At 37.6% G+C, this 22,626-nt stretch overlaps 1 protein-coding gene across 2 annotated transcripts in view; it reads right to left on the minus strand.

Moving 5' to 3' along the window:
• Positions 1-17: 17 nt before the first annotated feature.
• LOC131784452 (protein scribble homolog) overlaps positions 18-22,626 on the minus strand; it is a 38,035-nt gene continuing 15,426 nt past the window's right edge. The window contains exons 19-37 of one of the 2 annotated variants that reach the window (XM_059101255.2): positions 22,503-22,536; positions 18,554-18,678; positions 17,751-17,840; positions 17,530-17,610; positions 16,732-16,983; positions 16,112-16,204; positions 15,681-15,776; positions 15,369-15,449; positions 14,764-14,799; positions 14,385-14,468; positions 13,952-14,062; positions 13,453-13,512; positions 10,184-10,300; positions 8,362-8,541; positions 7,643-7,903; positions 4,741-4,797; positions 3,125-3,178; positions 2,332-2,353; positions 18-2,099 (exon numbers count right to left, since the gene is read on the minus strand). In XM_059101255.2, coding sequence (XP_058957238.2) covers positions 1,729-2,099; positions 2,332-2,353; positions 3,125-3,178; positions 4,741-4,797; positions 7,643-7,903; positions 8,362-8,541; positions 10,184-10,300; positions 13,453-13,512; positions 13,952-14,062; positions 14,385-14,468; positions 14,764-14,799; positions 15,369-15,449; positions 15,681-15,776; positions 16,112-16,204; positions 16,732-16,983; positions 17,530-17,610; positions 17,751-17,840; positions 18,554-18,678; positions 22,503-22,536 — 2,205 coding nt within the window. In that variant the 3' untranslated portion in view covers positions 18-1,728. Of the gene's footprint in view, positions 2,100-2,331; positions 2,354-3,124; positions 3,179-4,740; positions 4,798-7,642; positions 7,904-8,361; positions 8,542-10,183; positions 10,301-13,452; positions 13,513-13,951; positions 14,063-14,384; positions 14,469-14,763; positions 14,938-15,368; positions 15,450-15,680; positions 15,777-16,111; positions 16,205-16,731; positions 16,984-17,529; positions 17,611-17,750; positions 17,841-18,553; positions 18,679-22,502; positions 22,537-22,626 lie in introns of both variants that reach the window. The other variant, XM_059101254.2, reaches the window with a different exon arrangement.

Consider the following 22,626-nt stretch of genomic DNA (forward strand, 5'->3'; position numbering starts at 1 on the left):
AAACCAAACAGGATAGGCACTGTTAAATGGTCTGTATATTTATAAAACTCTTTAAGCGCCATATTACAGACAGCACAGAGATATTAACATTAAATGCAAGCCTTGTTCCCCGGCCCCAGTTTCATTTAACTCCAACAAAGACCGGGGAGCGAGGATGCTCCAACCATGGGGAGTAATCAGAAATATAACAAATTCTTAAGGAAATGATGAAAGTTACATCTCAAGACACTTGCCGACTCTTATATATGTGTTCTACAAACGTAACCCCTAAACCCAGAGTACGGTTCCAATTCTATTTTGTTCAAAATATCATTAAAACTTGAGTAATCAGGTAATTATGTATGTTAAATTTCTCCCAACTTTACCTTGAACAAATGCACAAGGGAAAGAAAGGAGAATTATAAATTGTATCCAGGCTTTAAGGTAGCTCTTTATACTGTACAAAGATCCAAAATACTTATCTACATTGATTTAAGACTTAATGATAAGTTGTTTTTATTTTCTACTCAAGAATAAGGCCACAGATCTCAATATCAAAATTTGAATCAGGTGAAGTATGCTTGCTACTTTAGCTACCTTGGAAGGTCTTGCCATGCCTCCTAAACGCACTGCGTTACCACACGAAGCAGGTTTGAGGAATGTTTGAGCACGATTTCCCGTCAACGGGATGCTTTTTCGTGACAGGAACAAGTACAAATAGATGACAAGTATTTATATCGATAACAACTTGAATGCGGAAACTTGAGGACAAACATCTCCAAAATCTAACACCGCTATCATTAATAAGCAAACGTGTCAAACAGAGTTGAGCAATGAAATATCGTAACCGTAAGACAGTTTGTAAATTGTAAGTTTTTTAAATTTTCTGTAGTCTGTAATATTTCAAGAGCTGTTTGAACACGATTCCTTTAAAAACAAGCACGAGTTTGAAGTGTTTGAGCTTTCAGATTCGCTCAAGAAAACAGATGATAGTGACCTTTTTCTGAGGAAATCACTTGAGTGCCAAACAGGACTTTCACTTCACATACTCACTCCATGTTTAAAATAAAAAATACATTCTATAAATCGATATCACATTTGGATTAGGAAATGAAAGTTCACGATAGAAATTTAGCAGGTAAAATGCGCAAAAACGGAGATTTAAAATAGAATTAAAATAACAAAATTCAGGCGGAGCGCTCGCTCGGCGACAAACTTCCTTCTTCATTTATCTAAAAAAATCTATCTTCTCTAACTAAAACATTTACAGGTAAAATAAAACAAAATTATCCGAATCCCGACTTTTAAAACCTTGATAGACGATAAGAACTCGCTAGGTCCGATAAAACTCCCAAACTCTTTGATAATTTTCTTTGTCTGATCCCTTGTAACTGAAAAAAGGATAACTTCTTGGTAATTCACTTTGGTTTCTTTTCAATTTGAAAAGAAATCTTAAGTTACTCCTTAAAAATTCCACGATTTAAAATAGAAGCTATATGTTACAAGTAAATTTCGTTGTAAACTAAACTTACTAACATAAAAGTAAGTACTTAAAAATAATTAAAATGTTCAGATTCGCGAGTCTTTTGGTTCTCCAACAATCATCTCACATGTCCTCGACGGAAACAGACCCGTCCCAGGGCTCCTTTTCATTCTGCATATCTCATTCCAGTCTCTAGGTCATTAAGAACCTGAATGAGAATTTCCAGTCACATGATTAATACTTCTCTGTGTAAATTGTACACTGCATTATGTTGATTTTGTTGATGAGCCGCTGGACCTCCGCCCCAGACCTCCAGAGCTACTGTCGTGAAATTCATTATCACTGGCTTTCCTTTCCGCATCCGGGGAATTGATCGCGAGGGTCTCGAGCGAAGAGGCGGACATTGCCTTCACCTGGGCAATAACGACTTGCGCTTTCATAGCGTCTTCTTCGAGTTCGCGCATGCGCTGTTGTCTCATGGCTGCGCGCTTCTCTGCCTCTAGCGCACGTCTTTCGGCCGCGGTCAAGGTGCGTTTTGGCGACTGCGGAGAGGACGCGTTTATGTCGCTGTTTTGAAGTTTGTGATCGATGTTCATCTTTTCAGCTACCTCAGCGTCTCTATTGGCATGTTCCAATCCTTAGGAAATCAAAAGACACAACGATTTGTCAAGGCGGGATTACTTGTCTTAAAACAAACGCGTGAAGATAAACTCACAAGTGATTGCAATGTTATGAAATCAACTGATATAGGCTCTAATTCAAGATGTAACAAGGATTAAAGAGGTTGTGCAATATCTAAGTAGCATTCAAAGGAAACACACTCAGATCCTTGGAAAAATGATTCTTTTCTACAAGGAAATATTATTTACCTGTAACAGCTCTGTTTTGACCCTGAAACAAGGGAAAAACACGAGGGTTAAAAATAAAAAATGTGTAAACAGCCTCTTACAGTTTTATTGTTGTGCTCCTGAAGTAGCGGAATTATTAGACTAGAAACAGACAATGGCCTATTGTGACGTTACTATACGTGGGTAAAGTAGCCTCTGTGATTTTTTTTTCTTTTTTGGGTTTCGCGCGAAACTTTAAAATCATTGCAACACCCAAAATCAGACATGTTTCGTAACAGGGATAAAGCCTGCAAACCACATCTCAACCATATCTTAACCTTGTGCCCTATGATTGTTTGGAGCCGTTGAAGCAAATCATTGGCAAAGAAGTTACGCAAACCGCAGTGCTTCTTCCCACGGTAATTACTTCGGTGTGTTTCGAACCATAAACTCTTTATTATACTCTTTCAAACCATTAGGAAAGTGCTGAAGCCACTTCATTTATTTTATTATTCATTTTTTTTTCCATTTGTCAAGTCTATTTCTTGATTTATGCTTGGCGAGCTAACTTTTCAAGGTCAAATTAAGGGCAACAACCGTTTTGTAAATAAATGCCAAAGATAACGGTTGCGAAATAGTTAGGAAACCATTGGCCAAGAATAGTACAGCATAATCTGATGTGATACTCTAACATTCTTGAAAACGTGTGTGATTTTCTTTAACTTAGATACAAGTTACTACTTCGTACGGCCGGATAGTGACAACTAGAAATTTTTTATGCGACGTTCAATAAAGGTGTATAGAACGGATCAGAACAGGAAAAAATATATCTTACAAGTTTCTCTTCACCGGCTCCTTTGCTTTCTTCAAGACGTTTACGAAGAGCTTCCTGGAAAACAACAGAAGCAATGTTACCAACTAACCAACGGTCATGAAAACAGAAATACTACCAAACATCTCCATGAAAACAGAGAAATAGGTTTTTGTCACGTAAGCTAACTACAAAATATCACATATTTCACTTGAATAAATTGCGTTCTGCAACACTTGTTCGATATTTCAGAGATAAAAGTTGAGTACTCTTCGTTAATTTTTCATCTTAACATGATAATTAATATAAGAATGTCGTCATGCAATTCACAGTTAAACACAACTGCTGTGTAAATAAACAAAGTACAGTGATATCAACATGAATACGAAAACTTCTATTTGGATACTTCAAGTTCAGTTGAAAGCGAAAGATGACTAAAGACGAGGAAAACGAAATATTTTGTGAACATAGAAAGTCCCATTACTGAGAAACGTGATTTAATAGTGTTCATTTTCAGTATTCAAACTTGACTCCCTACTTGTTAAATACGTCACATGTACGAGAAAATCATCTTAGCCCTTAATGTTGAAAACCTCATTTGTCATCGTAAAATATATTGTTCGTTAATGATCAAATTCGTTTGATCTTCGCAAAAAACAATACAAAATGTTACGACAATTTAAGGGAATTTTGAATAAATCAGGAGTATTCACGAAGAGAAAGTAAAAGCAATGTTCAAATATTTAACACAAGGAACCTTTAAACGCCGATGTAGAAAAAAAGGGAGCAATGAGTATCACTGTCTTAGACAATCACAGAAGTACGAATGGACAAAATTTGGCGAGAAATAAAATAAATAAACGCTGCTGACAAAATTGTATGCACACAGACGATCGAACAAAACATGAATATAAATTTCGAAGTTTCACGGTTCTTGTCACGCAAAACACACCAATCAATGACACTCCTAAACCAGAATACAAACTTTGTGAAATCAACTATCCGAACGTGTTTGGAATCATCCCACGTTCTCACAATATTACAATCTCTTTATAATTATCTGCAGCCAGTGGTGACCATTAGAATCGACTGTTTGTGAAAACAATACCGCGATTCTGAGCAAACAGAAACTAAAATCTGACGATTCCCTAGAAATATACCCATGCATCCTCAGCACAATTTGTAACAAGAACCGAAAGGTTTCTTTTTTTTTTTAACAGATGTATCGAACTCAATAGAGAACACAGCTTGTGAACTACACTATTACCGATTTCGACTATCGATTAATTCACGTGTACAAAATAAACCTCACTGCAAGGGCTAAAGGGTGGTTCTCACTACCGCTACCGATCTACAACAAAATAATAACAGCAGTCAGTGTTACCTCCGAAGGACCTCGAAATCGACAGCCCACCAAACAGACGGCAAACATTTCGCGTGGAGGCATCAAAGCGAAGAAGGTAGCTCAAACAGATAGAGATATTTTTGTTGTCTGACGAACAACGAAGAGAGGAAGTCGAATGAAAACTGCAAATGACGCGCGAAATATAACCACAAATCGAAAGAACTGAAGCGTAACCTCCTGACAGCCACTTAAAAGTACCACCCACGAGAAACAATGTAATCGACGGTCCACTAACCTGTCTCTCCTGTTCTTCTCTCTCCCACCGTTCGGTTTCCTTTCTAGCCTCTTCTTCCTAATAAAAAAACAACAACAATGGAAGTTAAAATACCAATTTATAAATGCCTTTTGAAGAGTAGAGGGGCATGGACGCTTCGAAGGAAAACTGGAGTCAAAGTGGGATAAATTATATTCCTACGCAAACACAGAGGAACAGTTCTTAAATATAGCAATTAAACACGGCTACACTTGAACTTCTCTCGTAAATTGGGAGACGATGAAATGACAAAGGGCTTTTTTGGTTGATGTCAACTTGCAGTTAACCAACATGGGGGTAAAAATAAGGCAAAAACCAACATCAAACGTACAAAATAACCACTACACACGAACAACCGAGCGAAATAAAAAGTACCAATTTGTCCTTGACGTGCTGTTGTAGAATTGACATAATATCAATTTTAGCCATTTTATAACGTCAGAGCTATGTATTCGATCGATTGTCATCCAGTATCATTCAATACACTTCAAAATCTGAGAGCAACTTGCTCTTAACAAGCGATTTAATATAGAGCCTGGAGCATCTTACCAACCCAGTACATGTCACTTGTTCATTATATTCAAACAAAGAAGAGCTTTATGAGCAGCGAACACGTCACAACGATTGTTGACTTAAATCAAATACGCCAACGAAATTGACTATTTGATACACAGGTAATCCCAAGAAAATAAAATAAACCGGGAAAATGACGAAGAAATAGTCGAGAGTGTTTTTTAAGACTGAAAAATAATTGAAAATCTTCCGTAAATGGACACAATTCGATTTGGTGATTGGTTTTGCGATGGAGTGATTTGCATTTCAGACAATGTAGTTGGCACGCTCGCTGCAATAGGTCTAATATTAGAGGTCGGTCTCTTGTTACAGAGAATGGAAATTTAGATCAACAAGCGCGTTTGACAAAACCATTCCAGTAGTTCTTATAAGAAATTATTCATTACCATCTCTAAACGCTATTGAGTGCAGAGCAAAGACACTCCTTTCTCCAAACTCTAAAGAATCAGTTATAAAAGAAAACTAGAGACTTTCTTTCTCCTTTAAATTCTCGCAGAGCTGTTAATTATCATTCAAGGTTTCCTTTTGTTCAATATCTATCCCTATGTTCGTTGAACAAATGAGTGGCTTAAGTGCTAACCGAGTGCACACATTTAAAAAGCTTCGATAAGCCTTTTTCAATAAAGTTAAGTACTTTAGGAAATAAAATTTAGCCTGCCTGTCATCATTAACAAGTCTGAATACTGCAAAACGTCTCCTGAGTCACTTTAAACAGAGTAACAGATATTTCATTCATTCGAAGCACCAAGAAGATGTAACATGTATTTGCCAAAAAGAAAACACTTTCAGTTTTATAACGTTTATTTTATCGAGCTGTCTTACGTAGAAGAGGAGGAAAATGCTTTTGCAAAAGGGATTAACTAGGAATCTAAAAAACTTACGTGTATTTTACAAATTTTTCTTGCGTTGTTTACGGGTTTAACATTCACGCACCGTTAAAATGACTTTTTATCGAAGAGGAAAATTTTCTTCCCTAAGAACTTCTCAGTTCAATAGCAAAGCGAAATTCTCTTCGGAAACTCTCTAGCGCCAGTGAAGACATAGCCCGTCTGAATCTTCTGTCAACCCCCCTCCCCCACTACCCCCCCCCCACTTCTGGTGAGTACTAGCAGTCCGAAGATATAGAGCGCATTCACTTCCCTTTTGACGATTCAGTGTTAAATTTACGCTTCCGTAATGAGAAAATATCTCGAATTTTTCAAATCCCTCCATTACAAGATTAGCCACCAAGCATGTGAAATCTTAATCTCGGAATTTAACAAATGAACCCTTTATAAGAGAGTTTATATTCAATCCGATTAAGGGGATTACCTAAGCATTTCAAACAATTTACATGAAAACCATATTTTTCCTTGCACAAAAATGTTTCACCTAAAAAAAAATTCTTTAATGCAGGCAAAATCAAGATCTGCATGAAGGCATTCCTTAAACTAAAAAGAGAGGGAAGCATACATTTGAAGGGGAAATACCCTTCATGTACGTCAACACATAATCATTTAAATCTCTTGTAAAAAAACGGGATTTACAGAAAATCAGAAACGAGTGCTCGACAAAATGTTATAGTTATTAAGCGTTTGCTCAGTTCAGAGCTCATGGGCGAGAATTATCAGAATTCCTTTGGAAATCAAAGAAAAAGATGCCAGCAGAAAACTTTCTGATAACTATTATTGCCGAAACATGACCTCCTCTAAACTCAATCGTTCGCTACTGTAAAACTTAATTTGATAGCCTCAGAGATCTCTTACAGATCTTTAATCACGATCATGTAAGTACTAGTGTGACATAAAAACAAGAAAGACTGACCATAAATAGCCTTTGGGCTGTATGTTTTCCCTTCCAAAATGTTTCCGAGATTACTGAGTTGATGTTTAAGTTTTGACCCCACGCCAAAAGAGGTGCGATAAAAATGCCGTCACGTCACTACGGCAAGTAATACTCATAGCATGACGAGATAAGAGGCCAGTGTCACGCAATTAAAATCAAATCGTGACTTGACTCTCTTAGAAAACCCGATTCTACCTCTAAAACAATTGTAGTACTTTATGAAAAAAGGGGGGAGGTTTTTACAGAAACTGTGGTGCTGCTTTGATAAGAAGATAAAATGGTATTATCACCTGAGTAAATAATGCAAATTGGCCACCGTAAAGTGTTTCAAATCTAACATTTTGGGCGTTAGCCCTTCCTCAGAGCGAACATTTGGCCTTGCTTAAGTATGCCGCCTAGATAGAAGCACCTCTCTCCAATATTTTTTTCGAAGCAGGCATTGATTACTTTATCAACAAAAATGAATAAATAGGCAACTTCCACCAACCTGTCTTTTAATCTCTCTTCTAATGTCATCGTACGCTCTTTCGTTTGATGGGATGATGTCTCGTTCCAAGGACTCCTGGCTCTGTGATTTTCCAGAGTTGATTGACGCTACGGGACTTGCTTGCCAGGCCGCGTGCTGTCCCGCGGGAACGTCAGCCGGGTCAAACCCGTCACAAACAAGTAATGTTAAATCATCCCCAATCCCTCTGAGCGATCGCACGGCTTCCAGATGTGTGGCGCCTAAAAGGCTGGTGCCGTTGACCTTATGAGAAGAATACACAGTGATTATTGGCTAAAGAGCCGGACGCGTTTGAACGCTTTACAAGAACACCTGCATAAAAGGAGCCTCTCAAAAAAGGTCACTTCATGGAACAAAAGGATAGAAAAAGTGATTAACTTAAAAATAATTAAGTATACTCTACTGAACAGGTATAACAGAATGAGATACTATTCTTTAAGTACGAACACCACATACTTAATGAATTGGTTTCACACGCCAATAAAATAAAATTCGTGAAAAGTTAGCTTCATTTTCAGAACCCAGATTTTTCAGTACCGCTCGACTGGAGTATAATAAGAAAATTTTGAGAGACGAAAATAGTAGTTAATAAAAAAAATTCAATATCTGACGTACTAAAAAAAGCTCTGCAAAGACAAAAATACAATATAAAGTATTCAAAAGGTAAATATTTGGGCGTTATTTCTATTTTCTTAACAAACCTCCAGCAATCTTTGTCCAACTTTAAGCCGCCCATCTTTGTAAGCTACACCGCCTTCGTTCACTTTAGATACGAATATTCCTTCGTCTGACTTGTCTAACGGGTTACCAGGGTGTCCTTTAGCGCCACCTCTTATACTGATACCCAGTCTCTCTCCTGGACCTTTGTGGAGGTAGACCTCCTATTTTTGACGAAGGAAAAAAAAACCGAGTTACACGTAGTTGTTGAATTAGACGTAAAAAGTCTCAAATGTATTCAGCTGAGTAAAGCTTTGACACAACCAGACGTACAACATATCGTCGTCTGATTACGCAGATTTCACGAACGTCATCGACACAAACTTGATCTCTGATTGGTTAACACATGGATAGCCAACATGCCGCCGTCTGTTTGAGAGTCACGTGACCGCATATATGCGCGTGCAAAGCAAAAAGAGTGGAACAGTTGTTTATTGCTTGAATTTTTCGACATGAAATCCTAACAAGATGTTAAAATCCAAAGTCACCAAATAATTATGAAAAAAAATTCTTAGTACGCTCATTCATTCCTTTAAGTTACGGTTTCGATGCTTTTTATGGGCTCGCAAAAACAAGTCTATTGTTTCTAGAAAGAAAAAAGATAGACGATAGAGAAAATTCCGATTGTATTCAGCTAAAATACTCTTCTTCCGGAGAAGACAACAACGGCTTCATTCACAGTCAGTGGGTGGGAACCAAGAAAAGAAATTAAGTAAATCTTTGCTCATTAGGTCTGTGGGTATGAATGGTTCAGATCAAAATTCTCCTTCAAATCATTCACACATTTCCTCTACGATAACTTTGGAGTATTCAATCTCAAATCTGTTGCCTTCCCAAGACCTGATCTTTTAAGTAACTCTCCTAAGCTACTTTCGCACATTTACACCAACACAAGAAGAGAGAAAATGGAAATGAATCATAGCCATGGTTCAAAGGATTTGACATCAGACAACAGTGCTAGGATCCAACAAAACACTAGAGCTTAACCCAGATCACTTAACTCCGCCTGCTAGACGGCCAATTAACCCAACAAATGGCTCTGTAAACAAATATTTTAGACCAACAAGACACGCTAAAATCAAGTTCAACCACGGACTGAACCCCGAATGCAACAATGAAACTGAAAGCTATGATAATGCTTCAAAACAAACTACCACCCAGATTTTTATTGTAGCTTGCAAGAATAAAATGCAAGGCGTGTCTGACAAAGGTGTCGATGTAAAAAGGCTTCGCGATGTGCCGGCCTTCTTTGATGTATTAATAAATATATGAAAAACAGAGAAGGAATATCTGTGTCTGGGTGACAAAACTCTTGAAAAGTGCGGAAAACGACGAAAGGAATACTTTTTAGAGAATTCCATTAAAACTGGTAAAATAAACACGGCAAATTGATAGCGTTTTCACTATAATAAACCTCTGGCTTACACAAGAGACTACGGAAAACAATGAAAGTTCACAAATGTAATCAACTGAATGAAACTTTATTTTTCGTTAGCATGAGAACCGCCGAAACAGCTCTAAGGAATTTTGTCTTTTTAAGGAGTTAATGGCTGAATAATCAAAACGAGTTTTGCACAGTGCATTTGACTTGACAGAGGTCGTACTCTACCTTCGAAGACCACAAAAACAAGTTACGCTTCGGCACACAATTGTTTTATTTACTCATTACATAATAAACACGAAAGTGTGAGTGAGCTGACAGATAGCGAAAATATATTTTGATAACTTTTTCCCCGTGAGCAGCTAGATCTTTGTTGAGGGATGAGAAAGTAACTAATTATAGTTAGACACAATAATTATGCATACCTGAAGTCCTTTAGGTGGTGGGTCATGGCGGACCAGAAGTTTTATGAGTGAAACATTAGCTATCAGTGCTGCCACGGCTTCTTGATGAGTAGCGTTCCTCATGTCTTTTCCATTTACCTATGACAAACAAAAGCGTTGGATGGTTTTGGAGAAAAAAAATCTACTCAACTAACTGCTAATCAAGACGCACCGTTCTACAGACATCCCAAAGCACTTATTGACAGCTTCATATCCACACTAAATTAAATGAAGAACTCATCAGTCAGAAAACCGTCTGAGCTCTAAAAAATGCTCAGCTTCGCTATGAGACTCATAACTTTATGTTCAGATTTTCATTGAGCTGGACGAACACGGAATTGCCTACCCTAAAACCCTTAAAAACAAATACGAATCCTTCCTCATTATCGATGTCATGAAAACCATTGAAAATATCATGAACTACTGTCTGTCGCCTACAATATCCAAATTAAAAATTTCCTAATAAACAATTTCATCTATTACAGGAAATAAAGATGACGGACGGTCAACTCGTGTTAAGGTCAATCTAGATCTACAACCTTTAAAATAAGAAGACAGTGATTAGTTTGTCCAAAAAAATCGACCGAACGAAATGAGAAAAAATCTTAAACTTGTATAAAAGTTTCAAACTTGCTTTTATTACATAATTTACTTAAAGAAAAAAACCTCGCACACTAATTCTTCTTCCGCACGGAAATGAGATCAATCGATTGCTTCTAGTTCAGTAAAACCATGGACTTAAGTTCCAAGAAAAACTATAAAGCGACACTTGCAGAACCAAGCAGTCATAGCAAGAGGTTTATTTCTCTCAATTCACCTTTCTCCGCAGAGAAGTCGTGCACGGCCAGCTTCTGACTATATCCACTCCAATCATAGCACTTGTGATGGTTAGTCTCCAATACTTTTTCCAAAATGCTCACAAACACTGTTCTACGTCAGCTTTTCAATTCACTGATTGCTTTGACAACGTTACAGAGCTTAAATAAACAGCTCGACCGTAAGTAATGTAGTCGAGCGAACACTACCAATTCCCGAGTGAATTGATTCTTTTCAGAGACAAAGTATTTCAGGTTATGATGTAAACAATTTAATGACCCCGATGGGGGTGCTTAACACTATAAATGTTCACTTTCGAGCGACCTGACGTCTTTGAGGAACCGACGGGTCTTTGGAGTTGTATAGTCGGCGATCAAACACATATTAGCAGCAGTATTCACAAAAAAAAGTAAAAAGAATGCTTTTAGACACATGTGTTTAACTGTGATGGCGGTCCCTTTGACAACGAGCTTGCCGGCGGTTTTCAGCCGATTAATTAGCGTTATTTTAACAAAAAAGATTGAGCACGGAAACTGGCGTTTTTTTTAACTGTCTGCGGCATTTTCTGACACGAAAGCGTGCGAACCGAGGCTGGTTGCTTGTACAACAAGAACCCACGCACTGAAAGATCACTAGGAACAACACCTCTTTTGAGAGTCCTTCACTTTCAGTAAATTAGATACATCTTGTGGTTACACGTGATGTTCAAGACTTGTCGGCATTAATTTTTCGCCACCGAATGCGCCTGCTTCCAATATCAGAAGGCGCCTAGACCTTTATTCCACGCTCCACGAAACGAGAAGCAATTTTACTCTGACCTTTTGCAACTGGATTTTTTACTTAAAACTTACGCACGCAAAAAGGTTTTACTGTTGTGTACTCGATCAATAGAAACTTCATTATATGATAATCAGTAATATAGGTTTTCTATTGACAACACTTACATGGAGCCACAAAATAAACTGTTTGAATGCAGACACTAATGACTACAAAAATTTCCTGTTCTACCAAATTAAAAAACTCCACTTCATTTCAATTATTTCACCACCAACAATCTCTTTAAGACTGACGTGTACTAGTATCAATCATGACAGGCAAGACGATTTCATTATCCACTGTAACAAAACATCTAGATGTTGGATTCAGCGGGTTCTCTGTCTAACACTCCGTCTACTCAGGCTAATTCTTTACCTTTAGGACACTTTCATGAAATTTGCTTAACCCTTTACAACCGAACATCAGTATGCATATTCTCTATACTGTTCTCCACACGTTTTTTAACTTGCTGATAAGGAGAACTTGTTTAACAATCGAGAGCTTTTTGAGTTGGCGATCATTTCCTTTATTCTCGTGACCTTAATGTGTGATTTAGGGATGATATTGTAGGGAGAATTTAGATGCGAGTCACTCTTAGGGGTTAAAGGGTTAAGCTTTTGGGATCGAGAGTCGCGCTGGAACAAGGTAAAAGTTCCTATATTTCCATTCCCAGTAAATTAATCCGACAACAATTGACGAAACCCTAGCTACTTTTGATCGCATACAACCTGGTGTCAACGAGAAAAAAAACTTACAAAGTTAAACAGAACCCTAGCTCTGAACGTAACGGTCTACCAAATACAATCATAAAACTTCGATTTTGGGTATAAATAGCAAGTAGCATGCATGCACTGAAACAGTCATTGAAATCATAGAGTCTCTTACATCAACTGAGTCACTTCCGGAGTCAAACAAACTCATTAAGCTGACTGAAAATTAAACAAAGAATTGGAAAAGCGGACTCCACTCCAAAACTAAGCCAGCAACCAAACAAAACATCCAAGTATTCCATTCAATCTGGTCACAAAAGAAATCAGTTGTGTCTGAGCATGTACCGAGGAAGGGAACAGCCGCATTCAAAGACCTCTTTCTCTAATTAATGGCACAAAAATTCGCGCTTTCATTTGAAATAGGTGTATTCACGATTCCATACTAAAGGAGGGTCGTTTTACGAGTTACATACTTGGCCTGCCTCCCCTAATTAATCAAAAGTAGAGGTTGTTATGTAATATGTATTTATTCTTGTAACAGGCTCATGATAAGCTTCTCCCGAAAACTCGCGCCTATTTCTCAACCAAGCGAATTCAAAACTTAAACCACTCACGACTTGGTCACTCATTTTTTTTTCGCGCTTTGAGCAGAGAATGTTTCCACCTCAAATTCTCAATGGCTCATTGTGATATCTCCCTTGACTCTGATTGGTTGATATGAGGACTTCGGTTTTGGTTTTACAACACTCAGTCGAAAAGCTATGACCATTAGCTAAGCATGGTTCACCGTCAAATAAAGTCTTGTATTGTACTGTAATGCACTCTACGATCACGCACCGTTTACAAACTGAACGCCTAGTACAGACCAGCAAATAATACCAGCATGTATCAAGAAAATCGATTCCTTACCAGCATTATTCTATCTCCGACCCTCAGATGAGTGGTGGCGGCAACTCCGTTTGAAACAATCTACAAGAGGCGGCAAGATAGAAGTATTAAAAAGTGAAATAAAAGTTAAAAAGAAACCGTGCTGCTGCGTCGGTGAAGGGCATTACAAGATAATTTAGTTATATCGACGGAGTTGATAATTAAAATTGGCCATCGTAAAGAGTTCTTAAATCTGACGTTTCGCGCGTTAGTCTTTCGTCAGAGCGAAGCCAGTTAGGTTGTTTAGAGTTCTTCCGGTTTTTGCAAACGAACGTCTGAAGAGAGGAAGGAATTTTTTTTTAAATTTTATCCTGGCGACTAGATACAAGCCTTGTCCCTTTAAAAACCTTTCGTTACAACTGTTGCGTAAGAACATAACACTGTTGTAGACATGTGGAGCGATCAGATCACAAGTTTAACTATGATCTCTGGGTTCAAAATGATTTGCTGTAGCATGGCACAGTGATCCATAACCTCCTACCTTTGATATAAATATTCCTGGTTCGTCCATTCCAAAGGGATGACTGGCATGGTCAGAACCTCCAACGATACTAAATCCTAAGGGACTGCTTCCTTTCTTGAGAACGATTTCCTGTAAACAAACCCAAATTGACTTCATGATGAACAATGTTAAGCAAAATACTTATAACTAAGATCTGATTGTTAATTCTCCCCTCTTGTTGCTGCATATTTCCTTGTAAATTGGTTACGAGAATTTGGCGTCAGATCAAGATAAGAACTTCTATCTGATAAGTTTGAGAATTCTCATTACCTGTTTACTGGATAATGTTTGTAGATTATCGGGAGAAGTAACATGTTGATCACTTCTAGGAGTTAAAGGGTTAAACGGCTTGAAATTGTACAAAACACTCGTACAATAGTAGTCTGTCTGAGTGACAATACAAAATACTAACCTCAATATCCAGGTCGGCGGTTCCATTCTTGTCCGTGTGGTTGACATCTGCTACTTTCTCCGGTGTTACGTGGTTCATTTCAGGCTAAAGAGAAATGTTCTGTCAGCTAATTACTTTTCAAGTCTCGCTGCGCGTGTGCATCTTTGTCTGCGAATCCACGAGTCTATGTTTTAAAGAAGTTTCGTCCAATCGCAAGTTCGCCCGGTACCAACTTTATCCAGTTCGCCCCCACCCCACCCCACTCTAATCTTTCAACTCGTTTGTGGCGAACTAAGAAAGGTGGTAGGAGGCGAGTTATGCGAAACCTCCAGATACAGAAACTATTCGTAAAAAAAAGAGCGTGACTAAGACGCTAGAGATGAAGTGACTTTCAGCTTACCTTAGTTGGTAATCTCTTGTTAAGTATCGACTGATCCTGCAGTTTAGAGAGAGGTAACATTCTCTTATTTATCACTCGTTCACGGACGACAACAAGCGTGACGTACGACAGGCCGCCTGTCAACATGCCCACCGCGTCCTCGTGTCGCGCGATTTTCATGTCTTTGCCGTTTATCTGACAAAAAAATAAATGCGAAAAAAAAAAAAACAAGGATAAGGAAAATGAGAACGGGACTGGCAAAGGAGAAGCAATAAGGCAAAGATAACTTGAACACCTTCCCCTCTCCTAACCCAACAACACACAAGTGACAACATGTTAGTGTTAATGTTGGGTTAAGGGAGGGGTCCGTGCGAAGTTGCTTAAATACTGACAATGATCCACTTGACCGAACAGAATAAGGGGCAAGAACAATCACAAGACTACTTTCCACTGTGAACTGATGGCAGGTTACATTACACAACTGAATAAAGCGCTTTTTGATTGATTTTCGTTAAACAAAACCAAATTGATTACGTAGGCCAATCCGAAGAAAGGAAAATACCAAAGCAAACCTGGATTACTTATCTAAATTGTTCCAACAACCTAAGTCAATAACGAAGACTCACCGAAAGAACTTTATCACCAACTTGGAGTCTTCCATCCCGCTCAGCTGTTCCACCCTCAGCAATTTTCGAGATGAATACTCCCTGAAATAAAACACAATTGTTGAACAAAATTCTCAGAGAGTTGAATTAAAACCACAACAACAACAATGCCTACGTTCTGCCGAAGGTTTGAAAAAAGTGCACTTGCCGGCAATAGCGAAGACAAATACCTTCATATCATCTGTGAGGTTATGCACAAATTATTATTTAAAACCAACGTACCACTAACGTTTAAAAATATGATTAACTTTGAACTAAATAAATTCTATTTACCGAGTCGCCATCCTTGTAAGGTGTTGAGCCACGACCCCCCGCAATGCTAAACCCCAGGCCCTTCTCGCCTCCTCGCTTTAATGTGATTGTCTCTTTCTGTGAAGACATAGATGGAATATGATTTATAAATTATAAAAATGTTGAACAAAATCCCTCACTTACAACATAATGTTCATCTTAATTAGGAAGCCAATCAATTAAAAATCGTAGTTAAAAAATATCTAACTGACATTTTCTCTATAACCCAAAATTAATTTAAAAAACCTTCTCTATCAATAACACAAATCCAACAAAATATCCGTCCTCCTCATAAAAGAGTTTTAATTAACCTTACAATAAATCTGTCTAGAAGCCCTAGATTAGCTTCACGGTAAGTAAATGCTGAGCGTATCATTTATTGAAAGCAAACGTTTCATTGACATCAAGAGTACCTCTGTTTTCGTTTGAATCTCCTCCATTTCAGGTTCTGGAGCAAATCTCACGCCCACTTTCTTCGTCTCCTCCTTTGGTGGTTCTTCAGTCACCTGCAAGTACATGACACAATCTGATCAAAGTTCTGTTTCTCTCCTCCTCCAGTCAAGGGGTTTGACAGATAGGCAGTGAGGATAAAAGCCTGATTCCCATAGTGGCATGACGACGCCAGCGTTACACCAAAACAGTCAAAGTGTTGTTATGTTTGTAGTGTGAACACGGTTACATAACAACACGATAACCAAGTGGTAGTATTAATATAATAACCTAAGTGACCAATGACACGGGCGGCGGTAAACTGTTGGGAACCGGTTGCATTAACCCTTTATACCCTAACATCAGAATGCATATTCTCCACACTGTTCTTTATACATTTCCTAAGGTGCTGACAAGGAGAATTTGTTTGCCAACCAAAAGATTCCTTCCTTAGTGACCATTTCCTTTCTTCCCATGACCCAAATGTATGATTCAGCATTGATATTGTAAGGAGAAAGTAGATACTAATCACCCTTGGGAGTCACAGGGTTAATCACCCTTGCATAGGACAATTACAGACGCCAAGTTTCACCATGAATCTCACCTTCGGTTGCTCAGGTTCTGGCTCCTGGTGGACTTCATTCACTTCCTCCTTAGTGAAAGCCTCTTCCAGAGCTTCGTCGATTAAATCACCATCTTCTGAAGCCATCAGGTTTTCTCGAGATGTTTTGGTGACCGTTCTTTTCTCCAGATCCTCCCTTTCTCTAACTACAACTAAGTGGATGTCATTTCCAGCATTTTTCAAGACATGTACCGCTTCATGGTGTGTGGCGGTGGAAATATTGACTCCATTTACCTAAAGAAGAAATAATACACGTTGTATTCTAGTTGCTAAGATATCGTAAAGCCTATTTCAAATGTATAAAGAAATGTCACATTAGCAAAATTCTTGACCCTTTTCACCTCAACATTAGCATTCTTAGTCTCCTCACTGTTCTCTTTACATTTCCTATGGTAATGACAAGGATATGTACATTTTTGGGGTTTTTTTGGACAATCAGGGGTTTGTTAAATTGGTGATCATTTCCCTTATTGTCATAATCTTTGCATTTGATTCAAGGGTGAAATTATACGGAGAAATAACAAGCACATTATTCTTAATTTCAGTTTGCTGTACTTGACCTAAAAGGGCCTTTTTCTGGTTCTTACTTGATGTAGAAAGTATAGGTCAGTATACGTCAAATAGAATTTCATCACAACCGGAAATATGAAAACAATGAAAACAATAGAGTGACGTAACTGCGTTTTCTACACCAGGTAAGGGCCCTTTTTCTCCATCAAAGTTCTTAGAAATAAACTCCACAGAGCATGCGCCGTACTCTATTGTGAATTATCGAGTTACCTTGATGATTTTGTCGCCTGTTTTAAGTATCCCGTCCTGCCCTGCAGGACCATTTTCTGAAATTTTAGAGATAAAAATTCCCTGCAAGAAACAAAACAAATTATGAATTTTGCCACGTCAGAAAAAGTCACCAAGTATTTTGCACCAAAACAGAAATTCAACGACAGAAAAAAACTCAAACGGCTGAAGCGAATGTGATCAAACATGATCTTCTCCCTTACCTCGTCATTTCCCATATAAGGAGTCGAACCTTTTCCACCGGCAATATTGATTCCAAGGCCTTTGTTGTTCCGGTGGATCGTGTATTCAATCTGCAGAGGAAAGAACAATACTCAAGACATAGCTAAATACAATCCGAGCAACCGGAAAATCTCCGTATTTCAAGTCATTGCCAAGTTTGTCCCTGACTGTTTTTCTTATTTAAAAAATGGGAGCTTTAATCAATGTACTTTTGGGTGCTCGATGGACAGAAAGGCGGCGGATTTGCGTAACGAGCAGCGGATACGTTTCGCACTATTTTCTGTCCCAAACCTCTTGCAGCTTTGCAGCTTTATTTAAAGGCTGCGCACAAAACCGCCAGCTGCACAGACCATCAAACATGAAATAGAATATAAGCTACTTTCGATTCGTTTGGACATGTGTCAGGAGAACTGGATCGAGCATATCAAGTCGAGGCTTACTGTTTAATCTTTCCCCAGGCAACAAAGAAAATAAGCAAACAAAGTTATAACTGACAATCTGACTTTTTTCCTCTCCGCTTTCCATATAGTTAAAAGCTTCTCTGCCTGAAATATTTTCTAGTTGTGCGATGAGACGGTGAATACAACAATACAAAAGTATGACACTTGTCTTTTCACATACTTTCTCCAAAACGTTACTTAGCTTCGAACTGGCGAACCCTAAACAGTTTCTTTCCACTTTGAACCTAAACTAATGCTCACCTAGTTGAGTGGTTTAAACCCCACCCTCGCCACCTCAATCCTAACACAACCACTTCTCTGTCACCATATAAATCACTTAGTACCTCTTCCACGACTTTCGTGACCGTAACAAGCTCTTGTTCATCGTCATTTTCAGCTATCTCTTCCTCACTGGTGAGACCAACAAATCCTTTTGGAGGAGTTGGTTTTCTCTTTAGTGCTGGACCCTCTAAAAAATAACAAATACAACACATATCTTTGTTGGTAAAACAACACAAAAATAGTTAACATTCTTTAACAGCCAGTTTGTTAAGAATGTAATTAGCAACAAAGTCAACCCGTGTCATGTAAACAAAGGGGGTAAGCTCTAAGGAAACTTAAGTGCAGCATCAGTGAGTGGGGGGGGGGGGGGGAGGGAAGGGGGAAATTGCAAGATAATTTGGTTTTATCAACTGAGTAGATAACGTAAATTGGCTGCCGTAAAGTTTTTAAAGCTGAAGTTTCGAGCGTCAGCCCTTCGTCAAAGTAGTTGACGCAACGCTGCTCTTAACACGATATATAATACAGAAACAGTTACGATGAAATTGATGTGAATAAAGCAAATAGCATGTCATTAGGAAATCGTTTGTAGCAGTTGACGCTGTTTCGTATTGCTACTCCCATTTCAAACCAGAGAGTGGCACAGTGGGAATCAAGCAACGAGGTTTACTTCAACGAGGTCACGGTGCCCTTAACCCGAACATAACCGGCCAAACGTTTCAGCCCAATATTCTTCCTCATTAATAATGGGAAAAATAAAAATTGAATTTCGTGCATGCATAAGTCATTCATTTTTCTGTAGCTAGATGCACCGGCAATCGTTCCTTTTAAATGGGAAAAGTTTTTGTCCTTAATCAACATTACTAAATCTATTAATGTCTGTTATCGACAGCCATTACCACATTTTTCCTTTACATTATTAAGATAAAACTATGTACCAATGATAGTCACACATAATACAAATGTTTCACTTCAAATTTCAGTTCTTATCTTGAACTCAGCTAAACCTTATAACAAAATTAAATAAAACAGATAGTAATATGCAAATCACAATAAAATGCTCGCTGACAGATTTGTTTAGTTTCACTTTTAGCAAACTACACAACATTGAAAAAATTTTTAACGTTGCTCAACATTCAATCCAAATCAGTTATATTTAATCTCTCTTTTTTTTTCTAGGTAGTTTTCTAAACCATTATTTACTGCACGGTGCGGAAGCTAAGAAATCCAACGCACCAATTTAATTTTCCTCTTTTTTTTGCTCTTTATTTGGGCTAATTTCTGTATTTGAAATAAAAAGAGAAACTTTCAGAGCACCGAGACCAAATCCCCTTCGCCAGTTCTAAGAAATAAAACCCGTTTTGAATAACGTTGAAACTATGTTTTTATAATTAAAACCAGGTCTGTGTTTACACACTTGCAAGGATTTACCGGGTATGGCACCTGTTATGATGAAAATAGAATTATTATTCAAGCTCTAAATTATTTTACAAAAAAAATTTTGGTAAGCATGGTAACATTACGCATGAAATCCTCTTCTCACCGCAATTTTTAACTCTTTGCTAAGGAGTTTATTCTCCTGTAACATTACCATTAACAAACCATTAGTTCAAAATTGCTTCACGAACACTGTACTTCATTGAAAGATAAAAAAATTTTCCTCTGGATTTCCTGCAGAGAAAACTTAAGTTTCCCTTAGGTAATTCCTAAATCTTGAAAACTGAGAGTGAAGAAGTAAATTGAAAAAAAATACAACAAACAAGAATGTGAAGACTGGTGTCTTTTAACAGCTCCAACTTTGCGACTCACAGCTGTCAAAAGGCAGCAGTCTACAGCTGCATTCACAAATGTGATGTCTGTAACTCGGACATCAAATTGATAACTGTGGTAAAAGCTGTGAACCAGAAATTAAATAGCCTATCCTAACCTGACCAAACCACTGTAAACGGCCCATATGTCCCTAACACAGAGACAACCATATTTTATAGCTTAGCAAAGAGGAAGAATCTTGAAATCTGTACAAAGTGGCCAGAGCGCATTAAACACATACACATAGGTGCAACCAAAAGCTTGATATGTAAAGCAGGTCTTTTTTCCTCAAAACACAACATGTGGCAAAAAGTTATGAATAATTTAAAACAAAGCCTGTTGTTATAAACATAAAGGAGCCTTTAAGAAAACACAATGAAAAATCTCTACATTAACAGAAAAATTATTAACACTTACAATTCTACGTTTCAAATAAACTCAACGTTATTTCTACAAGCAGACTTCATGAAAACCATACTAATTTCACTGATGTTTTTTATATTTTTGTTCAGAGTAAATGTTCAATTCAAACCAAAAAGAGTAATTTTTTCAGCCTGCAAGAGTGAGATAATGCCACAAAATATGAAGACAGAAAGTAGTCATAATATTTTTCTGGAACTAAAGAAAGTTTCCCGAATACCTGCCAAACAAAATTTTTATTTCTGTTTAAAATTACCCATATTTGGATACTTCATTAATATTCAGTGTATTTCATATAAACAGATCACATGTTTTAATGCTTTCAACAATCTATCATGGTCCACTTACTGCCACCAGATGGCACTGATAGTTTCAACTATTAACGGCACAGGTTCTATTAATTTTCAAAAGTTTTACACTCTTTTCAGTCCATAGATCAAAACAAAACCTATTTCTACTATCAAATATATCGTAATTTTACTGGTGATTCAGCTCTTGAGAATTTTGTAGAGCATAAGCTTTACATAAAGGACTTTGAACATTCCACCCACCTATTGAGATATTGGATTCTCAACAAAATCATAAATTACCACAATTACCTGTTTAAAGGCTAATTTATGCCACAATTTAGGAGTGTGAATTAAATTATATAGACAGCTGGAAAAAAAATTCAACAAACACCATATTTGATTTCTTTGCAATGAAGTAGAATTCTCATGATATTCACCACTGCCAACTTTTTCAAATTTATATTCACTGAGAAACCTAGAAAAGGAATATTATTGTCACTTTTTCGTGTAATGTGGTGCATTTTGTGGGCTAAAATGGAAGATTTTGGCAGGCTAAAAGCTCCCACACTTGCATGACTTTCTCAATGCCATTCAAAGTGAGAATAGTAGTAAAAGACTTTATGTCTTTGAGCATAAATATGTTTTGAGTCCTTCTCAGGGTCATTTCAACCCAAGCTGCCAAAATGACTCTAAGTTAGGCCCAAAACATATTTATGCCCACAAACATAACAGGAACATAAACTCCATGTTTCTTCAGTCATACAATTGTCTCTGCTTTTTTCATGTGAAGATTAGTTTTTTAAAACCTCTTAGTCTCTGCAGTACCTAAAAAATTATTTCTTTAAATTCTCAGGTCTAAACATACAAGAAAATCTTTGGCAAACTGTCTGGAGATTTCATCTTTGGAGAGCAAGCAAGAGATTCAAAATGTTTTGAAGTAGGCCTCAGACTCTGCAAATGTATGTGACTGTGAAAAGTTTATTAAGGACCAAAAGGTAAGGTAACTATTTTGACCTGAGTAACCAGCAACATGTTATCAAGTAGCCAGTGGAACTCCAGCCAGAGAATCAATTTTCAAACCAACAAATGCTGATGATGCAACATGAAGTGTCTTTCCATTGATATGATGATTTTTTTCTATGGCAACCACATTCTTTTCCTACAGTGACCACATTCTTTTTCTATGGCAGCCACATTCTTTTTCTACAGCGACCAAATTGTTTTTTCTATGGCGACCATTGTACACCTGAAGGTTGCCTTAAAGGTGACTTTTTTAAATAGGGAACTTAGAGTCATATATAGGGGGAGTGGGTAAGCTGCTGGTAAAAGGCTTATGCAAATAGTACAAAATTATGGTCAAACAATTATGAAGAATGTAAACTTAGAGTAAGAATGGTGTTGTTGCTCTTAGCTTCTTTGGGAAAGTTCTGATTGCACATTAAATAGCAAACTACCTAATTATACCTGTTACAGTTGTTACAAAGACTCAACATACCTTCTGTTTCCCCATCAAGTCTGCCATCTTCATTCTACAACATCAAAAAAACAGCAATAACATGTAATCAGGACTTCAATACAGAAATTCCATTCAGTTGTGTATATTGTGGCATGATCAAATG

This window comes from Pocillopora verrucosa, chromosome 5 (genome assembly GCF_036669915.1).
Source record: "Pocillopora verrucosa isolate sample1 chromosome 5, ASM3666991v2, whole genome shotgun sequence".
In the NCBI taxonomy this organism is placed as follows: Eukaryota; Metazoa; Cnidaria; class Anthozoa; order Scleractinia; family Pocilloporidae; genus Pocillopora; species Pocillopora verrucosa.